Raw genomic sequence first — 20,651 nt, forward strand, 5'->3', positions numbered from 1 at the left:
GATAACTGTGTTTGTTCAGGCCTGGGACCTATTTGAAATATAAGAATCCTGATAGGTAGCAATGTTTGTGTAATTAGAAGCCATGGCTTTATAAATCCAGTAATCTTGAACGTGATGTAAGCCCCATTTCACCTTCCCTTAATATCTATGTCAAACATATTTAGAATTGCAATACTGACAGCAACTTTAATTTTATACTGTTGGCTACATAACAAGTTAGTTCAACAGGACAAAGGTGCAAAAATGAAAGGAGAAATAAATAGATTTGTGAACAATCTTTTAGAATCCTCTCCTTTTCAACCACACACAATCTGAAACATAGATAGGATGTGTATGTAGCCCAATAGGATTCAGATTAGTAAAATACCAAGAATGCTTTCATAGAAATTGTGGAAATTCACACTTTAATAATTTTCTCTCCAGATATCACATGCCAAGAGAGATGAAACTACAATGAGAATTTTTTTTTTTCATGGAATAGAATTGAATAATTAAATTATTTTCTTAATAATAAAGCAGCCCCATTTAATTGGGGATGCTTCATGGATTTGTCTGAGTTTGACATATGCCATCTACCACTGTTTCTGAAGCCACACACTGCTTGGATATCTTTGGGATGTCATGTCATACATATCCATGGGATGTCATGTCATACATATCCATGGGATGTCATACATATCCATGGCATGTCATGTCATACATGTCCATGGGATGTCATGTCATACATATCCATGGCATGGCATGTCATGTCATACATATCCATGGCATGGCATGTCATGTCATACATATCCATGGCATGTCATGTCATACATATCCATGGCATGTCATGTCATACATATCCATGTCATGTCATACATATCCATGTCATGTCATACATAACCATGGCATATCATTTCATACATATCCATGGCATGTCATGTCATACATATCCATGTCATGTCATACATATCCATGGCATATCATGTCATACATATCCATGGCATGTCATGTCATACATATCCATGGCATGTCATACATATCCATGGCATGTCATGTCATACATGTCCATGGGATGTCATGTCATACATATCCATGGCATGTCATGTCATACATATCCATGGCATATCATTTCATACATATCCATGGGATGTCATGTCATACATATCCATTGCATGTCATGTCATGTCATACATGTCCATGGGATGTCATTTCATACATATCCATGGGATGTCTAGTCATACATGTCCATGGGATGTCAAGTCATACATGTCCATGGGATGGCATGTCATACTTTTCCATGGCATGTCAAGTCATACATATCCATGTCATGTCATGTCATACATATCCATGTCATGTCATGTCATACATGTCCATGGGATGTCATGTCATACATGTCCATGGGATGTCATGTCATACATGTCCATGGGATGGCATTTCATACATATCCATGTCATGTCATGTCATGTCATACATGTCCATGGGATGTCATGTCATACATGTCCATGGGATGTCATGTCATACATGTCCATGGGATGTCATGTCAAGTCATACATGTCCATGGGATGTCATGTCATACATGTCCATGGGATGTCAAGTCATACATATCCATGGGATGTCATGTCATACATGTCCATGGGATGGCATGTCATACATGTCCATGGGATGGCATGTCATACATGTTCATGGGATGGCATGTCATGTCATACATGTCCATGGGATGTCATGTCATACATGTCCATGGGATGTCATGTCATGTCATACCTATCCAATTATACATTATAGGCCTGGGAAATGTTTTACACATTGATGTCATATCAATGTCTGCAAGGCTATTGTTTGGTAAAAAGTTGGGTTATCTGCCAAACTCAAAAAGAATTTAATGTATGTCAATGGAACATGGTACTTCTCTTCCTTTGGTCAATGACAAAATAAGAACAGGTTGCCAGTTTCACTATGATGCTTTTTTATGCTTATTCTTTTGTGAGTCTTATGCATGTAGTTGTTATGATATATTTGAATACCCCCTCCTCAAGTTCATTGTAGTAAAATGAAATTTGGTACATATCCACCTTAGGGTAGGACATTGAAGTGCCAAAGTTCATTGCAGATCAAGGTCACAGGAATAGTCAATCTTTAAGATAGTTGTGCACTGATCCATCCTCTTTGAGGATTAAACCAGTACATAGACATTTCTTGTTATGGTACCTTTAGGCAAGGACTTCCTTTCTTAGAGTTGACTTGCCTTTGACATGTTTTCATTTACACGAACGTAATTTCTGGGTTTTTTTTAGGGATTGCCTTTTAGAGTATATGTCACATTTTATCAATGGATTGTCCTTTGTGTATATGACATTTATTGTCTTGGGATTGTCTCTTAAAGTGTACACTATATGACAACTGTTTTCTATGTTAATAGGTGAGATGTTCACAAAGTTGGAACTTGACCGCGAGAAGCAAAGTTTGTATGTTGTACCAGTTGCTGCTACAGACAATGGGGGACGTATGGGATTTGCTTCAGTCCACATTACAGTTGGGGATTTCAATGATTGTATCCCTCACTTCCTTGTCACCAATTACCAGGGCAATGTGTTTTCCAATGCCACGATTGGTCAACATGTGTTGCAGGTATAGTCATGTTTATGTAATGTTACCATTGTCTGTTGCTCTTGTGTAGTAATATTTACATGCCAGACAAGTTATTTCTAGTGATCTGAACATTCATTCAATGAAAAAGAAACAAATCTGATTACAACATATTCTGGAACTTTTAACATCTTTAGCTGACATGACTGAAAAGCCGAAAGTGAGTGTATGCTGCTGTGCATTGTCAGTCAGTTACTTTTTACATTTTTTACATTTTTTACTTCTATAAAACCAAGGCCTACAAAGATGAACCTTTCATGGATGGTCACGTCTGTGGTGTTTTGACTCCGCTTTTGACTTTTGACCTTTAGATACCCAAGTTCATCAATGGCCTCATTACATCATCTCTGAAACCTCTTGGTTTTTTTTTGTTTTGTGGATGTGATCTCAGCCATTTCAACATGTGTCATTATTATTAGATTTAAAATGCATAAGTGTGTCTTTTGCAGAAAAACATCACATGATGTATTTCGATCTTTTGATTTTGACCAAGCTTCTACCTTATTAATTACGCTGCCACATGCTCTACGGTTTTGCCTAGATTTGACAACTGCCGGAGATATAGAATTTAGCTTGGACATCTTAGGTATTCATCACATATCCATTATGGGCCTGGGAAATACTTTTGTTTAATTTATATGTCATGTAAAGGTCGTCCCCATGGCCATTGCCTGTAAAGTGTTTGTTTACCACGTACCTTGAGAAGGATTTACTCTACATTGATGGAACTTTGTACATGTCTTCATTAGGGCAGGGGACCCGTGAAGATCCGGGGTAGAATAGGTCCTCAGCAACCCATGCTTGTTGTAAAAGGCGGCTTTGCTTGTTGTAAGAGGGGGGTCGGGTAGACCTAGTGGTCAAAGCGTTCGCTGGTCACGCTGAGACCCGGGTTTGATTCCTGACATGGGTACAATGTGTGAAGCCCATTTCTGGTGTCCCAGGCCGTGATATTGCTGGAATCTAGCTAAAACCATACTCACTCAGTTGTTGTAAGAGGCGACTAATGGGATAAGGTGGTCGGGGCTCTCTGAATTGGTTGATGCATGATCAATGCTCATGATGTCAGTCACAGGTTTGTCTGGTCCAGACTCGATTATATGCAGACTGCCGTCATATAGCTGGAGTGAGTGAGTGAGTATGGTTTTACGCCACTTAAGAGGCACCAGAAATTGGCTTCACACAAACCCCACATGGGTACATGGGAATGTGGGGTCTTAGGCGTGACGAGCAAACGCTTTAACCACAAGCCTACCCCACTGCCCCCATATAGCTGGAACATTGCTGAGTTAAACAGTAAACAAACAAAAAAAACACTGAGATCAGAAAAGGACATGCTTCCCACATGTGAAGTTTAGTTCATACTTTAGGTTTTTTGAAAATGATTCATGCCATTTTAAGCCAAATGCCTATTTCTGCAGATGTTTTAAAAGTCATATGTATGTAGGTGTTATATTATTTGAATGCAGATATATGACAAGTGATTGCAGGTAACTTTTAATGAGTAACATTTGCCATATTTTTGTTATTACATTAAATCCCACCTGGGGACATGAAATTAGGTTATGTGCTGGAAAGACTTTCAACTGGGGTTCAAGATCACATTCACTATCAAGATGAGAGATGAAACTATAATGTTTTTGAAACTATTCAGTTCTTGGATATCTGAGGGATATCATATCATACACATCGCGATTATAGCCCTGGGAAATGATTTTGAGACATTGATTTCATGTCAAGGATCAAGACACATCCGCAAAAGGTTTTGGCAAAGATTTTAATGACCTCCATTTGTTAGTAAAGGTCACTGTAGTGATAATTCTTAAGGTAGTTATCTTCCTTTGTATACTGAACCAACCCCTGTGTATGTGTACTACTCAGAGTTTGCTAAGGATCAAGTTTTGATGGTATTAAAAATCATTCAACAAATGCATATTGAAGTATCCTGGTTTGGGTAACCCCTGTGGGACCTCAATTTCATGATGAACGGACAGAGGCATGCAGTCATGGGCCTGAATGCTCAAGGTGCTTGAAAACCAGGGTTTGGATGTGTTTGGACATAATCATTGCACATGAATATTAGAGAGAACAACAACATTTGCACCTGAGGATTGCAACAACTTAATGCACTTAGGCCTTCGCGTCAAAGACGTAGTTTGACGACCAAAGAGTTTAGCAGATGCATAGGCATGCATGAGATGGGTCAACATGTCACGTTTCTGACGTCTTTGGTGTCAGCCAAAGTGTGATCAGGAGGGCATGCAATTTGTTCCAGACATTTAGATCAGCTACCCAGCGACATGTAAGTAGTCGACAGAGTTCCACCACACAGAGGGAAGACTTTGTGACTGCCTCCACAAAGACCTGCATTAACAATTCTACTCAGAATGTACGTAATTGTCTCTGTGAGGCGGGCCTCCAGTCTCGGGAGTAATGCATTTACATCCCACTGACCCAACATCACAGGCATGTTTGGATTCGGTAGAGGATCACATCAATTGGACAGCCCAGGACTGGGCGCCAGTACTTTTCACTGATCAATCAAGATACTGTCTAGCTTTTGCTAATCGTCATGCCCAAGTATTGCAGACAAGGAGAAATAAAGTCATGGGGTTTAGCGTCACCTCCCAGATTATTGCACTTATAAGCGATGTGCATGCACATGTGTGTGAGGCTGCTTGTACCAGTCAGGACTGATGCCGGTGTATACTGCTAGCTCATTGAGATACCATGCCACAGCTTAACATAAATACCCACTCAGACACAGTAGCTGACCAGTCCTTGTTTTCGCCCCTTATGCCGAGCACCAGGCAGGGTAAACACAAGTACCATCTTTTAACGTCTTTGGCCGGGGATCGAACCCCTGACCTTCCACTCTTTGGCGAATGTTCTACCACTAGGCCACAGAGATGGTCTAGACAAGGAGAACGGTTTCAGGATTCAACAGTAGCTCAACATAACTGCAATGAATGGGGCTCAATCATGATTTGTTGTGGGATCAGTGGAACTGAAAGAACCGATTTCTGTGTCCTACAAAGGGGCATGTTGACAGGTGTGCGCTTCAGGGATGACAGTCTGGATGTGTATGTGAAACCGCATGCTGGTGCAATCGGATCGGACTTCACCGTCAATGGAAGATAACACACAACCTCATCGTACCAGGGTCATTGCTGCCTACTTAAAACAGGAGACCATTGTCCGCATGGAGTGGCTAGCCCGGTCACCTGATTTTAACCCTTTTGAACACATGTCAATTGAGCTGCAGATCGCCCTTAAATGACGCCTTGTCCTTACAACTCTACAGGAACCCACCAATGCTGTTACTGAAGAGTGGAACAATCTTCCTTTGGCAGCCATGCAAACACTCATTGAGAGCATGAGATGAGGGTTTCAGGCTTTGATTGCATCACATGGATCACATACACAATACTGAGAGTATTTAGGGTTTTTTCACAATGAATTTGTTTTTCTGATTATTGGTCACATAATGAGTTGTGTCAGACCATTGTGCACACTGGAAACATATGATCGTGGGTTCAAGTTCCTGTTTTCCCTAATTATGTTTCTAGATTCGTCAGCACCATACCCATGCATGTCTGATACCTGCTTCACTTTGGGCTTTCCTCCCACATTAAGCTGACATGCCATCATATAACCGGACTACTGTTCAAAATGGTCAATCAGTCACTTACTATGGTGGGATGTTTTGGGTGATGGATATGGGTATGCTTCTTTTTTGGCAACCTTTCTAGTTAATGTCTGTAATTATATTTGGTATATGTGTTCTTACTTATCTCAAAATGCATTCAATAAGGGGCTCCATATAAATTTTTAAAATTATTTTCTCTTATTTTTCATCGTAATAAGGTTGAAATATCCTTTAAATTATTTCTTCATGAAGATGAACTACAGAGCTTTGTGTCAGAATATTTAGGAATTTTGTTATTAGCAGTGGTCTACAAAACACATAATGCTTTTCAATTTTAGCTCGTTTGAAAACTTACTCAGTTTTTTGTGATAACTTAAGTTTTGAGCTTTGTTATAACATTACAGATAAGATATTATTTGGAGTATATAAACCTTATAACAGTATATGTATGCAATGCACATGTAAGCATGTTTAAATAAATGTTTAGATCACACACTTCTAACAGGAATTAATGTTACAGTATTGTGTTTTATTATTGCCATTATAGATTCAACTCAATACCTAAGTATTAAATTATTTATCTAAACTTTAGAGAAGGTTTCACTTGATCACCTGCAGGTAAAGGCGACAGATGAGGATGCAGGCGTAAATGGAAAGCTTGTCTATTCGCTTTATCCAAACAAGGAGGCTTTCAACCCATTTAATCTTGACTCAACAACTGGACTTATCGCTGTGAATGGAGATCTCTCACAATCAGGTAAACTTGATATTGTTTTGTCTTTTGGCCAGGCCAAGTTTGATAGCCGGCCTGGCCCCTTGTACATGTTAGACTAAAGCTTGGACTATGACTCTACCAGATGTTAACCTGTGACATATGGGTGATATCAATTAGATTTAATGTCACATTGAAATGTAGGTCAAGGCCATGACTATTTGGTCTGTATGCTTTTATCTCACAGGATATCCTCTTCTTCATTTTTATAATTTGTTTCTTTTATTAAGAGATCTAGGTGACCTGAATGACAATTGAGAAGAGTGAAAGTTTAATGACAGAAAGATTAAAACAATTAGTATTACAGAAAGATTAAAACAATTAGTGTTACAAATTGGTTTTATCAAACTGTATGTTGTTTGTGTCAAGGGTTATTTAATTCATGTGTCATGCCCTTTTGGAGGTGTTAGTAAAATGGCTTATATTGCCTATATACTGCTTACTCAGACGCCTGTTTCATTACTTGTCAAGTGCCCTGGTGACCAATGATTGGTAAGAACATGAAAGTGAATCCACCCACCATTTGAGATGGATGGAACCCATATTTTTTCTGGAGAGTCTGGCTGTTTTGAGGGAATATTGTTTTGACCACATTAAATTGAACTTACATTCTGTTTACAGTAGTTGGAAAATGAATACGAAATGTGTAGGTGACCATGGATGTTTAGAGTGAAACATTTTTACATACATACCAACCATTAAGTGAGGTAGGTGAATGACACATACAGCAACATTGTATTGGCCCATGGATGTAATGTCATGCCGATTGGCTTCTCTGTACTGTAGAGCGACACAGAAACAAGGCTATGTGTTCTGCTGTAATAAGAAATCGCCAAGTATCGTGTACGCTGCTTGGTTAATGTACTATTACTTTTGCAGTATGGTTATGTACATGGTTGCCCAGTTTATGCCTTTGGAACTTGCATATCATATGCAATTACAATATATTATACAATTACAATATTATTCCAAAACGATTTGAGTTCATCAACATTTTGTATATTTCCCAAGTGGGGAACATGTCTCCAACAACCTGTGCTTCTGGTGAGAGGTGACAAAATGGATTGGGTTGTCATGCTCAGTGTCTTGGTTGATTGTGTGTCATTGCACCTTGACAGTGTGAGACTTTGCTCATAATATCAATCACTGCATGTCTGGTCGAAACTTGATTATTATGCTGGAACATTGCTAAGCATGGTAAGCAGCCGTTACATAGCCCTCTCGTCACTGACAATGTCTAAAAGTAAATTGTTAATAGTATCATTTAGCCATGTAAGCACAAGACATTTATAGTGTCCATCTCCATGTTCATAAAGAGTTGAAGGTTGAATTAATCATATTGTTTAACGTATTTGTATGTTTCAGCAAACAAGGTGTTCCAGTTCTTTGTTGGAGTTGGAAATGAGAAAGAACTGTCGATGCAGGACCGTGCTGCTGTGGACATTCTGGTGATGGGTCCAGGGGATAATCCACCAATGTTCGAGCAGAAGGAGTATGCTTTCTTTGTCCAGGAAGATGTTGCTGTAGGATCTATTATTGCAACTATAAAGGCTACAGCTAATCAGCCTGTGACCTACAGCATTGTGCCAGAATCAATGAAGAACAACCATCTTCAAAAGTTTCATATAAGTTCAAAAGGACAAATAACAATAGCAGAGGAGCTTGATCATGAGGAGACCAGCTCCTATCTGCTTACAGTGAAAGTTGAGACACAAACCTCACCACCACTTGCTACATACACAGAGGTCAGCATTCAACTGCATGATGTAAATGACAATGTCCCTATCTTTGACTCTAATCCTTATTTGGCATCTGTTATTGAAAATGCACCAGTTGACGTCAGAATTATTCAACTTCAGGCTTATGATAAAGATCAACCAACCATGTTTACATACACATTTGGTGAGGGTATGGAAGAAATGGCCAACATATTTGCCATTGAAGCTCACACTGGTTGGTTAACTTTGATAACTAACCTGGATAGAGAAATCAAAGATGAATACAATCTCAGTGTTGTTGTTTATGACGACACTGACAGGCATAGTCACCACAGGCACAGCTCTAGCACATCAGTTCTCATAACTGTGACAGACTATAATGATAATGCTCCAGTATTCATAGAGAAACATTTGAACACAGCAGTGAATGAAGGAGCTGTCCAGGGCACTGTTTTGCGCAACATCAGTGCTATTGACAGAGACAGTGGCGAGAATGCTGAGATATCTTACTACATAACAGGAGGTGATGCCTTGGGACAGTTTCAAGTGCACAGCTCAGGAGAGCTGTTTGTCAACAAACCCCTGGACTGGGAGACTAAGTCCCACTACGAGCTGACTGTGGCTGCAACTGATGGAGGCTTTGTCACATACGTCACCATACACGTGGATATTCTTGATGACAATGATCATGCTCCAAAGTGTGAAAAGGTGAGAGTTAAAGTTCTACTGCTACAATACTATTGTAGCACTCATTGCTATACATGTATTTCCATACTACTGAGTTACTCATTGTTTGAGTTTTGGGTTCTTATCACTATAGCTCAACTACTAAGATGTGACATCCAAGTATCAGTATTACATTTTATATTGTCCATCTTCTGACACAGGCTTCAGTAAGATGTCCACAAAAACAAAGCATTTCTCTCATTTAGTATTTACGTTGATAAAGTACTTCACAAGAAGTGTGTCATGGATGAAACTTAACATGAAACATTTACTATCGTGATAATCAGTTCAATCAATATCCCAATATTGTCAACTACATGCTTACTGTATGGAAGGCAAAATGATAGACTTTGGGGTTGGTCTGTAATGATATGTGGCGGGGACGCTGTGCCAGAAAGCCACTGCATATTGTCCATTTAAGTGTAAATGGACAATACTTCCGTGAAAACATACTGGCGCCAGTAGTTGTGCCGTCTGTGTGCCAAGCTGGTCCACGTTTGTCTTTCAAGATGATAACACTAGTGTCCATCATGCGCATATTGTAACTGACTACCTCCACAGGGATAGAACTAAATACAAAAGCTTTACTAGCCAAAGTAAAGATAAAATGCTCTTATTATGTTAATACAAAGGGGATCAGCCCTCAGAAATTTGTAATAGCCCAAGGCTAGCAGGCTAATGTTAAATTCTAACCCTGCTCCATCAGCAAAACATCACCAGAATACAGTGTCCTGACTCACCCCCATTGAGGATGTCTGGGACATGATCCTGACACATGTGGTTCATTTGTCCCACATTAGGTTTTATACCTTAGACCAGAGGAGGGTGGTATAAAACCAAACGAGGAAAGCATAAAACCAAATGTGCCCTGAGTGATACTGCTACAACAAATTTATCTTACCAACATGTTTTAACCTGCCACTGTTAAAGAATTAATACTAGTTCAAAATGAATAGGAAACAGCTGTTCGATTGAACTGAGGTTAACTTGTGCTATGAAACGTGACATTCATTGACTCGTTAAAAGCATCCTGCTTTTGGCTTTTAAGTAGGTTATAAGGGATTTTATTCTCCCTCTCAGAAATGTATTTCCCTTCTAGGCGGTAAGCATCATATTTGATCAAGATCATGTGAACCATTCAGGTCTCATCATTCAGACATGGAAGTATTTTAAACTGCTAGTTTATCCTGTTCTTACACATCTTGTTAAAACAAAGTGTTCACTGTACATCTGGACTTATGTTTGTAATATATTTTTATGTATATGTATTTTGTTCAAATTGTAGGCCTTTTAAGATTATTTCTGGTGACATTGTCTGTTCACTGCCACTGACACCTTGCAATGAACCTAATTATTTTAAGTTGTCAGAGAATGGATCCATGTCATAAATTCCATACTTTGACTTGTTAAAAGTCAAATTTGTTGACGTTTGACTATTTTTGTTTCAACCATTTCATTGTGTATATGTTTTATCTGTAATATCACAGGAGAAATGTTTGCACAAAGAAATAAAGTTGCCAATGTCTGATGAACAAAATCTGAAAGAGACTTCAGAAATATGCAAATGCCACCTCTTTTTAGTTATACATGTAATAATTTACACTTCACTGAACATATATGAACACTATTGTTTGATATTACTGGTCATCTTTTTCGTATGAAACAGTTTTGAGATCTACCAATCAGACATCGCAACATGAATTTTAGGAACAATATACTGAATGGAATGTTGAATAAAGTTAATAAAATAGATTTAAAGCATAAAGCCAGATATAGAAGTTACACTGTTTCAACCAAATAGAGTAATAACATGACTGACTTGCCTACTTCAATACGGATTTGTTGACTGCTGTTTTTATGTTATCTGCCAGCAGTAATGTCTTTGCTTTGGGGTAAAACAATCAGAACTCATTGTCTGCATATATATCACATACTTCTCTCTACACAACTGTTGTCTCTTGGAAAAATCATGCTCATTATTCTGAAAAATATGGTATGTATGATCAGAATGTGAATCTTGACTTTGCAGGGTTTTAAAAGACACAAAAATGTACTCACAAATGTAGAGATTGGATGCAAGAAAATAAATATGCTGCATCCCAAGGCCATATTATTCAATTGAATATATGTTTTGCTTATCCTGCATAACCATACGACAACAAGGTGAGTGCTCAGAGATGGTCTTGGGTGAAGAAAAAGTTGTTTTTGTCTTGAAATCCTACTTTTTGCAAGGATCATCACTGCTGTCATGTGACCTTGATGGCAAATCACCTAGCACATTACTGCCTCTCCCGAAACAGCTAGGACGCGTGTCTCAGCTGGGCTCCTCAACTTTGGATATTTTTTTAGGCATTCAGCTTTGGCTTATACTCTAAATTATATCTCCGACTTATCTGCTACAGTTCATAGGAGGCCTGTTTTTTGACAGACCAAGACCTAGCTCCTATCTGTTCCAAGGGACAGATGGCTAAAGATTTTATGCCTGCTCTGCATCAATAATGCGCACTTCACCAATGGCTAGTGTTGCTGGGGTTGCTAACTTCAGGGCAAGATTTAACAAGCAGAGGCCGCTTACAACTGCATCAATTCAACAATTCCTGAATCCTTACATCAGGCGTCAGGATCCACACAAGGCCATCACTCTACCAGTCCATTTAAGGCCATACTTCAACTTGTATATGATAGAGCCTCAGGGCTGTGGTCCGGCTCTCATCAAACAGGGCACAAAAACAATTTGGAGTTGAAAGCGCTATTTCTGGGCATCTCACATAGAAACATTTCAACTGGACCAGGTGCTTCAAAGGTTCCGGCAATCAAACATCAACCTTTTAGCAACTTGCCCAAACCCCCATCTTATAACATATGTCTCCCATGTCCAGAATTGTGAGCTTGGGAGGGGGAATGCATTCAGCATCCTTTGGGAAGGGCTTTTTAAAAGCGTTTGTCAACCTCAGAAATCTTCTTCACCCGTGTCCGGTTTGATTATGGTACTCACGGAGCGGTACATCTCGAGTTGTGCTGTGATTTTATAGCAAAAAATCAACTGCCAAGCCAACCCCTTGTGGGAGTTGAAGATGAGGGTGAACTCCTTTTGTGCGAGCACTTTAAGTTTTCATCTGCTGCTCCAAAACTAGGTGTGGTTCGGGGGAAACAGTTATTCATACCTGTATCCCTAGCGTCCATGGCCGAAGTTAAGACGCCACACCATATCTCTATGGTTATGTGCAGCCATCCTACAGGCTTGCGATATCACCAAACTTGATCCGCAGAGATGTCACAAGATGAGGGCGTTAGCCTCGTCCATGGCTCTACATAGTGACTGTTCTATCAAAGCTATCATGGAAGGATGTTTTTTTAAGGTCCTACACAGTTTTCGCTTGTCATTATCTTTGTGATGTGGCTCTTGAAGACACAAGAGGCGTGCACAGTTTTGCCTTCTGGTAGAAGCCCAGCAGGTAACCAACCCTCGACACAATTAATTAACTCCCCCGTCTTTTTATGCTTATTCCGCCTCACAGATCATTGAGAAACGTGTCGTTTTGAGTTATTACAGTTTTTTGAACACCTGAAGTTATACCCTCCTCCATACCGTCTGCTACATATGCATTAAGGAGTAATGCAGGATAAGTAAACAATTTGTATACTTAACCTGCATTACTACGTTTAAAGGGGCACTGATCTAAAGCAATTCCCCGGGATTGGTTGTTGCCTTTGTTATTGTTTTTTCCCCGTGAATACCCGGATGATACGCAACGCAACTGAGCATGACAAGAGACTGGGCTACCGTCTGCAGAGACAGCTAAATAAACTTGGAGGCAATATTTGTTTTACTCATTTTTGAACACTGGTTGGTTAACCGTCAGCTATAAAGATTTCTACAAAGGGCGCATGTTAATTAATTTCTTTAGACAAACAAACAGACAAAAAGATCGGCGGAGCTCATCGGATGTCGTCATTTGGAAATACCCCTGATTGTTAGTTTAATAATAAAAAAAAGTATCCATGCAGTGAAAGCATTTTCGGATTTCGGATTGCGTCGATAATACGATTACTACTCCCTTGTTGTCAGCCACATTTTCTGGTATAACCCTACACTTGTGTATTTGTCGTCAGTTAATGAATTTATTACAGGTGTAATTAGTGGTAGCACCACTCAGAATACCTGACAAACGTTCCCATTTGGCATTTATTGTCTGGGGTAATTATTCAATCTAAATCCAGGTTTGAGGTGTCAACTGATCGTTCCTAGTCAAAGGATTAACAGAAAATACATTGATTGATTAATCACTGTTATCTGGCACAGTGGATATGTCAAAACTGAGTGTTTTCGTGTCCAGGTTTACTAAAACAAAGGGAATACACTCTGATCATGGCGTATAGTGCCGGTGTAAAAACAACATACTTTGTTCAAAGGGTTAACCGATAATACGTTAATTGATTGTTCATTGTTATCTAACTCAGTGGATTTTGTTAGGAACCGTGGACGTTATGAAAATAGTTGTCATGTAGGCGTTCTCAGCTGACCTTTGAGACATGACACCTATGTGAAACACCTGAAACAATCTAAGTGATCAGTTGAGAAATGAACATTGGTTATAATATCCCAAAACGATATATATATATTTTAAGATATTTGATTGTTACAGAGACACATGACATCGAATAAGTTTCTTTGTACAGCTGCAGACGTGTAGCATTGGACAGATTCATTCTTGTTCCTCTACGTCTTGGTTGGGAAATTTGACTGCACTTGACTGACTGACTGACTGACTGACTGATATAGAAGATTTAACGTGCGCTTTCCGACTGTAGCGTATTTCGCACACGGGCCTGGCCAGACCATTTAGTGTATTCCGAAAAGGGTGAAAGTGGTGTGTGCAACCCAAGAGGGGGCTTTTAGGGGTTGCTTCTTTATATTGAATTTTTGGAATTTTTAAATTTGGAATAAATGCCGAGGTGGGTGGAGGAGGGAACTAAGGGAGCCGGGTGAGGTGGGTGTTACTATGTTTATTGGATTTTGGATTTGTAGATTAATTAGCTTTTAGATGCGCTTAATTAGGTCTGTTTTGATTAGGAATACACCTAGGGCCTTGAAGTTTTCTAGTTTATTTTGAGGGTTTAGTATTTCATCTAGAGTAGGAACCTTATTTAGATTGAGGGTGGTTTGTAGTGTGGTTCTGTGTGTTTGGTAGTGGGTGCAGTGGATGAGTGCGTGTTCTGTGGTTTCGGGTTGTTTGCAGTGGGGGCAGTTGCCTGTGGTGTGCCTTTTAAGATTTTTTAGGTGGTTATTTAGGTTAGTATGTCCTGTTTGGAGTTTTGTAATTAATCTGTCAATTTTTTTTGAGGGGTGTAGGATTTTTAGGTTTGGCTAGCAGTTTTCTGAGCACTTTTTTGATTTGGCTATTTGAGTTTTGATATTGATTATGCCATTTTTTGGTTATTTTTTGTTTGTTTACACTTTTAATTTCTGATTTTGAGATGGGTCGGTTTAGGCTTATTTCTGGTATTTTGAGAGATAATTTAGCTGCTTTATCGGCGCTTTCGTTGCCGTAAATTCCTACGTGGGCGGGGATCCACAAGGAGGTTATTTGTTTGCCTGCTTTTGTTAGGTCGTTGGAGCTTTTAAATATTTGGTTTATTAATTTAGGTCGTTTTTTGGTATTTTTGTTTTGGATGGCTTGTAGTCCACTAAGGGAGTCGGTGAGAATTAGGATTTTATTGTTGTTTTTAGATTGTTGGTTATGCAGGGCTGAGGCCATGCCCATAAGTATATAGATTGGTTGTTAGGGAGTCGGTAAGATTGTGTGGATATAACTGGTTGTGTGGTATGGACTCCGAAGCCTGTGTGGTTGGAGATCAGGTCTGAAGATTTGTCAGTGTATATGTGACACCAGTGTATATGTGTTTGCGAGCTAGAGCTTGGTTTCTTGGGCTAATGTTTTGGTTAATTAAGTTTTGGATGAGAGGGTTTGTTTGGGACGCGGCCCAGAAATTAAGGCTTAGATGTTCCCTGCGTAGATTTAGTGGCATTTCCCCTGTAAGTGCCTGAAGTGAGGTGTAGGAGGTGCCATGTTGGGTGCGTGTTATTAGTTTATAGGCTTGGTATTGTATTGAGTCAAGTTTTTTAGATAGAGAGTTGTTTAGGGTATTGTACATGGCGCAGCTGTAGTCTAGTTTTGATCTAATTAGTGCTGTATAGAGTGAGAGGAGGGTATCTTTGGAGGCTCCCCAGTTAGAGCCGGTGGGACATCTTAGTGTGTTAAGGTCTTTACTGCATCTAGTTTTTAGGTTTTGGACATGAGCCTCCCAGGTGAGGTGTTGATCGAAAATGAGTCCTAAGAATTTGGTTTGTTTTTGGAATTTGATTGTTTGGTTGTTAAGCTGGAGGATTGGGAAGGCAGGTTTCATGTTTTTATGTTTGAATACTACTCCTGTTGTTTTATCTGAGTTAAGGGAGAAGCCCCATTTGTCTGCCCATTGTTGTATTTTATTTAGAGATTTTTGGATTAAGTTTTCTGCCATTTTAATGCTTTTAGTGCGGATCCATAGGGCTCCGTCATCCTCGAATTTTGAAGTGTTTAGTTTAGGGGATAATCCCTCGAATAGATCGTTTATCATTATATTGAAGAGGGTTGGGCTGAAGATGCTGCCCTGGGGAGTGCTATTTTCTAGGGGACACTGGTCCGATAGCGTATGGTCTATACCCACGGTTATTTTGCGATTGTTTAGGAAATCTTGGATGAAGTTTATTATTAGGCCTTTTAGTCCTATTTTTTAAAAGTTTTTGTATTAGCCCGTGGTGCCATACCATATCGAAAGCTTTAGAGAAGTCGAGGAATATGCCTATGGTGTATTGCTTGTTTAGCTGTCCTGTTTTTATATCCTGTTCTAGTCGGGCGAGGTTATCGAGAGTTGATCGGCCAGGAGTGAAGCACTTGACTCGACAAGACAATAATAGGTCTCAAGATTAAGTATTCGGCTGGATGGCAGCTGCCATTTAATTATAAAACAGACAATCCTCTAGACGGCTCACATGTAACTGCGGCCGACATGTGCTTAAGATCATAAAATGGACAATCTTTGGTAACATCTAATTTATTGTTGTCTCAAGCCACAGCTTTGAATAATTCTGTTCATTGAACAATTGGAATTCAGGAAGTTATCAATAATTGTTTTACTTAAGATAAGTTGTTTACAACATAATATTATGATGTCAGGACGTACTACAGTCAAAACCATATATTTTAAAATCAATTTAATGACAGACCATGCTTTCCTAGTCCCGATTATCAAATCAATGAGGTATCAGTTTCACCACATGTGCACAGACCGCCTATAGTTATATATATATTTTTCATAACTATTCTCCAGTTAAAATCCTGTTATCAAATAATCTGTGAGAGTGATCATCATTAACCAAACTCATTCTCATCAAAGAATACAGAACAAATGAAGAATCAGATGCTTACATTTATTGCCATGCTTCATTCATCCCGAAGCAGATTTACATACATTTGTGAATAGCACTTAAACTGTGATAATGAATTTTACCATTGTCCATATAAACATAATAATATATACATACATACAAAACAGGACATGCATTTAATAAATATTTACCATAATATCATGGAACTGTTCTAGGTGAACAATACCTTCCAAATGACGTGCTGGTTTTCTTGGGGAATTAGTCAGCAAAGAGCCAGAGTCACAGGAGACTAATCACAATTTTATTTACAAGAACAATTAACAATTTACAATTTATGCTTAGATAATAACTGAGGGTGCCACAGAGAGTCGGTACACACTCTGGGCTGTGGGAGAGAGGTCTGCTTTGTAAGAGAGTCAAACCCCTTCTCTGCTAGAACTTGGCTACAGTATGTATTTAATGAAAGTTTGAACAATAGAAAGGAATGTGATTGGTTGATACACGATTGGTTGTGTCCTATGCTAAATGGATGGCTGGACAGAGGGGAATACTAAATCCTGTTGGACTGGCACTAATCTTGTTGACATATTTACTGGATGCTTTGAAAGAGATTAGGGTGTCACTATAGATGAGCTTGTGTGGGGCTAATCCTTAATGCACTATAGACGAGCTTGTATGGGGCTAATCCTTAATGAGTCTTAATTGAAGTAATGTTATTCTAATATACCCCGGTAGGTGATGACAGATATACTTAAATAAATATCCTTTGTCTGGGAGACGGGATCTTGATACCTTAGGCTAGCAACCATCTAAAAAGCTATAACTGAAACTACTGATATTTTATATATGCATTTTACCTGATGATAATTATTACTTGCTAAACTATAATTATATGAAATGGTGTATAAATATTACGCCATGATAACTCATAAAAGCACTTGATGTAGATCTAATTATTATAAGATAACTTAGTATAAATGTTAACCATGATAACTTCCCCTCCGTCTGAAAAAGTTTGGACCCCAAACGTGTAAAAATTAAAATAATTATGGCTTAGATGGACAATGTATTAAGTTAAACTGGTAGTATAGTAAATAACAATTATTATAGCGTTTCTTTGATATAAGGAAACATGATATAAAAATGCTGTCATCAGGGAATCTGGATGTGGAGCTGGCTTGTCTTGGCACTCTGTACTGGTAGTTTTATGGGTGATGTAGGAGGCCTTGAGTTCCACATCCTGGATTGGGGTTGTAAGATAGTAGGCTGTGTCCATGGAGGTTTTACATGGAAACAAAGAAAAGAGAGTTAGCATGTTCAAATAATATGTCATATATAAATACTTCCTCAGTTTGTCTGTATTAACTAGAAAATAAAACAAATATGATAATTATGATGTAAAAGATCAGTACATAATTATTACTAAACGGTGTCATGGCCAGGAAGAATGTATTGGCGGCAAATTACAAAAGTATATCATGAGAAAAATAGTAATATCCTTCTATTTTTGGATACAATCATTAGACGAATTATATATACATATATGTGCATGTGCATATAACAAGTGCATCGATTTATTACACTAATACGGTATACAAAAGGTGTTAGAAAGGTGTATATCCTTTTTAGAATTCTTTGTTAGTTTTCGTAACTATTTGGTTTGCCTTTTCTTTGTTTTGGTTCATTTCGGTTGTTAAGTTTGCTTTAATTCAATTTGGTTTGTTTCGCTTTGATTTTCGTTCGGTTCAATGTGATAGGGTTTGGTTTATTTTGCTTCGGTACGGTTTGCTTCGCTTCGGTATGGTTTGGGTTCGATTCGCAGTATGGTTTGCTTCGCTTCGGTACGGTTTGGGTTCGATTCTCAGTATGGTTTGCTTCGCTTCGGTACGGTTTGGGTTCGATTCGCAGTATGGTTTGCTTCGCTTCGGTGCGGTTTGGGTTTCGATTCGCAGTACGGTTTGCTTCGCTTCGGTGCGGTTTGGGTTTCGATTCGCAGTAAGGTTTGCTTCGCTTCGGTGCGGTTTGGGTTTCGATTCGCAGTATGGTTTGCTTCGCTTCGGTGCGGTTTGGGTTTCGATTCGCAGTACGGTTTGCTTCGCTTCGGTGCGGTTTGGGTTTCGATTCGCAGTAAGGTTTGCTTCGCTTCGGTGCGGTTTGGGTTTCGATTCGCAGTATGGTTTGCTTTGTGTCATTTCACTTCGCTTTTGAGATTGGTTGATCAGGTCAATGCTCAAAATTTGCTGTGATACAAATAACTCAGATGATCAGGCTGATGCCATTTGTTCTCAACTGGCAACCCATAGTGAAAAGACTGGACACAAGTAAACATAACAAGATACAGCTAATAGTTGTTTCGTGATTTGCACCGTTTATTCAGGAGATTTTGTATTTTGATCAAGAATATGTTCAATTGGCATTGTTCGGTATGTACGGCGAGTTGATCCTGGTATGGTCCATGGGGACTAATGTCTGTGAGTGAAATACGGTAGTAAAAGGTGTTGATGTTTCCAAAAGTCTTCATGTGGAAAAATAACCCTTTTGGATTTATAAATTGGAGCTTCCTCTGGATCATATCGAGGATTATCTTCTAGACAGGACCAATTACGGAGATCCTCCCAGCTATCATCAAGGTAGCGCTGTATGAGGTGGGGAGGAACACTTTCAAAATAGCATGTGAAGTCAGTATCAGGAAATCCTTTATATAAGACCTTGACATAGCAGTCTCCTTGAATAATTTCAATGCCCAAAACTCTTTCTATTTTATGATCTATTTTTCGTAGGTGTTTTGGAAAAAACAGATATGGTTTGACATCTAATTCTATGCATGGTTTGGTGTTGACTTGCTGGACATTCCTTGACATTGAATTACCTGACAGAACATTGACTGATTTATTGTCTTCTGCTGTTTCCTTTTGGTCGAAAAACTTATGATTCTTCAGTGGACGTTTTCGACGTTTTCCTGACATACTTCTTTTGAGGTGAAATTCTCTCCGAATGGAGTCTGGAATGCTGCTGCCATACTCCCATGTATTTCCTCTTTCTGGATCCTTCCATTTTACTCTGTAGTACATTTTGCCATTTGCTCTCTTGGAACTAACAATTGAGTGGATGTCCTCTGGATTGAAGACTTGAGGGATATCCTTGGTTTGATTACCTGATGTTGGACTTGGAGGTTGTACCTGGCTGTCGTCGGGTTGTTTTCTGGATTTGGGCTGGTGATGCTTACTATTCACTCCTCTTTTCCCTTTGTTTACCTTTTCATTTACCTTGGTTGGAGCACTAGGACCTGGTGTGGCATGATTTTCCTTCATTGTTGCCGTGGGACTGGTAGGTTTTTCTGTTGTACTTGTTGAAGCAGGGTTTTTCTTCTTTGTTGGGGTCTTTTGCTTCGGACTCTTGTTGCTGGAAGTACCTGCCTTTGTTTTGGAATTGACCTTCTTACCTCTCTGTTGTGGAGGTGATTGATCAGTAGCCTGGTAAGTTGAACTTGTTGAAGGGGAATTGTTGCTGTCAAACTGAGTATCATTGACTGGTTCCTCGTTGTCATCCATGACTCCTGAATCTATGTCACTGGGGTTATTGAGGTATGGTTCTGGAGGATACTGTGGACGATCAGCAGGATCAAAATATGGCTTCAGACGGTTGGCATGGACCAGTGGTTTGTGTATTTTGTCGTCAGAACTTCGGCGTAGTTTGTAGGTATAATTTGGACCTGTATGGACGATATAATAGCTACCA

General features: G+C 39.2%; 1 protein-coding gene across 4 annotated transcripts in view; it reads left to right on the forward strand.

Moving 5' to 3' along the window:
- Positions 1-20,651, forward strand: part of LOC139450511 (protocadherin Fat 1-like) — a 247,276-nt gene that overhangs the window by 138,141 nt on the left and 88,484 nt on the right. For all 4 annotated transcript variants that reach the window (XM_071232241.1, XM_071232243.1, XM_071232242.1 and 1 more), the window contains 3 exons: positions 2,396-2,604; positions 6,887-7,025; positions 8,406-9,466. In XM_071232241.1, the coding sequence (XP_071088342.1) occupies positions 2,396-2,604; positions 6,887-7,025; positions 8,406-9,466 (1,409 nt within the window). The remainder of the gene's footprint in view (positions 1-2,395; positions 2,605-6,886; positions 7,026-8,405; positions 9,467-20,651) is intronic.

Source organism: Haliotis cracherodii, unplaced genomic scaffold (assembly GCF_022045235.1).
Source record: "Haliotis cracherodii isolate W230 unplaced genomic scaffold, xgHalCrac1.p SCAF_8, whole genome shotgun sequence".
In the NCBI taxonomy this organism is placed as follows: domain Eukaryota; kingdom Metazoa; phylum Mollusca; class Gastropoda; order Lepetellida; family Haliotidae; genus Haliotis; species Haliotis cracherodii.